This window comes from Lottia gigantea (assembly GCF_000327385.1).
Source record: "Lottia gigantea unplaced genomic scaffold LOTGIsca_842, whole genome shotgun sequence".
NCBI classification, from domain to species: domain Eukaryota; kingdom Metazoa; phylum Mollusca; class Gastropoda; family Lottiidae; genus Lottia; species Lottia gigantea.
This window is the reverse complement of record NW_008710785.1, coordinates 4,276-6,420: the sequence shown is the minus strand read 5'-3', so window position 1 is coordinate 6,420 and position 2,145 is coordinate 4,276. Positions and strand designations below refer to the sequence as shown.

Below are 2,145 nucleotides of genomic sequence, written 5' to 3'. Positions count from 1 at the left end.
AATTCGCATTTTTTCTAATGAACATAGAATCCATCCCGTAAAAAGATTGGGATTGGTATATGCAGTGACAGTTGTGATGTCTTCCTTTGGTGAAGAATTCTTGTTGAACAGTTTGATTTCTTTGCGCTACGCAGTCGTCAAACAATATTAAGTTCTTTCGATTGCTATCAATATTAGACAAGTCTAGATCATTAACATTTTTCGTAAGAAAAACTTTTATATCCGTTGGATTGAAAGATGGATTCTTTGATTTAATGAAGTTTTCTATGATATCTTTTATTTCCACTTCTTCTTCGTTTTCTTCGTAATATTGAAATATGTCTTGAACGTCTTTCTTTGGTAAATATTCTAAAGCTTTGAGGAATTGATAATACGATTGCTCTGGTGTTGTTGTGTAGATATACAGAGAATCGAAATCTAAAAGGTTTGGTGTTGTCAACATGTTAAAAGTGAGATGAGTTTTCCCAGAACCTGAACTACCGCAAATGCACACGAGCATTGGGTTACTAGGAAATATGTCCGAATGTTTGAATTCTTGCCCATTTTTAATTATTACATTTTCGTACTAAAAATCACTCTGTTGCCTTCATACTTTGAAAGGAAGATTCCCTCGCCCGAACGTATGTTTTTTTAAAAATATGGCGTTGCCCTTGTGTTTGACCTTCATTTCTCCGGTGTCGATTTTATCTATTAATTTGCTTAATCCCTCTTTAACGGTTTTCTTGGTTTCTTCGCCAAATCTTTGTCCGAATTCTTTAACCGTCCCTAATATATCTCCTACTCCCGAACCTCCTCGTGCTTCTCTTTCCATTGCCAAATTGTGTCTACGCGCTTCGGCGTTTGCAGCGGCTTCAGCTTTCTTATCGTTGACAGCTTTGGCTATCCCAGCAGCTCCACCAGCAGTTGCACCAGCTGCAGCTAAACCAGCAAAGATTAAAGGTAAGAAAGGTAAAAATCCACCTTTTTTAGTTAAATTCTCATCAATTCTTTCCAAGTCTATATCGTCTCTGACTTTGCAATGTATGTATTTATCGATAATCTTTTGGGTTATATGCACTTTTTTACCGCTGTAAGTTATTAGAGTCGGCGAATTCGTTTCCATAGCTTCTATTATTTTCATAACTAAAGTTTCTGGTTTCATTTTTAAAGGGTGTTTTTTTATTCAATTCTTATCATTCTTCTATCTGATATTTTAATCAAATGTTTTGCTTCTTCCAGCAATAAACAGTAGCCGGTCACATCTCCTTGTGTTTTATCGATGTGAATATTTATGTTTACCCCTGTTTTGAAAAGATCTTCTTGTTGAGCTGACAGATCGAAACAAAAGATTGGATGATTGAGTGAAAAATCTGTGTATTCAAACTGAGGCGTATTTCCAAACAATTCGCACATGTTTTTATAGTTTCTGTACAATTCGTTGTAATCTTTTTTGGAAGGATCAATTGTCAAAGGTTGATTGGGATAATTATCGTTGTTCAATCTGACTTGAACTTTGCGAATGATGGCATCTTGAGTATAGTTCAATGCCACTCTGAAAATGTTGTTATTTGTCTGAGAGTCTGGCAAGTTTTTGAAACCGACCATTAGATATCTCGCTGGTTTGACGGTGTTGGTGATTGGCCACGTGGTGGATTCTCCCGTTAAAGTCATGCTACCTACCGTGTTACGACGAAGAAAAGCAATTTCGATGTCTTTGGTTAAAGAGTTGAATATTCTCGTTTCCACTTCTACGGAAGGAGTGATTACCGGTATGTAAAGTTGGATATTCGTTATTTCCAATTTTGCGTCAGAGTTGTTTTCACCAAAGAATATCTTGTTGTCGTTGATTTCTCTTTGCAAATGAATTTTATACGGTAAACCTATGGAAACCTTTCTGTGTTCCAAGAGACCAAATAAAGGATACAACTTCCAATTTACGTAATTACTCCATCTGTTGTTCTCGACAACATTGTTGTATTGAAGCGCTCGTTTTTCAAATCCGTGATTTACTCCGCGAGTCACTCTTTCCAGTGTGTTTCTAGCAACTACCCTTATCCTAGCAAGGTCTGCGTCATTTGCTACAGTTCTGACCGGTTCTTTTAAAACTTCTCCGTCACCGACATCGGGAATCCATCCCGAAACTGAATCGTAGTTTTTGGGATACAG

At 36.9% G+C, this 2,145-nt stretch overlaps 1 protein-coding gene across 1 annotated transcript; it reads right to left on the bottom strand.

Annotated features, from left to right (window-relative positions):
• Nucleotides 1-586: 586 nt before the first annotated feature.
• On the bottom strand, nucleotides 587-1,141 carry LOTGIDRAFT_176235 (hypothetical protein; the record flags this gene model as incomplete). The annotated part of the gene is made up of 1 exon (XM_009067657.1): nucleotides 587-1,141. The coding sequence occupies one exon, from the start codon at nucleotides 1,139-1,141 to the stop codon at nucleotides 587-589; it is 555 nt and encodes a 184-aa protein (XP_009065905.1).
• Nucleotides 1,142-2,145: the final 1,004 nt, after the last annotated feature.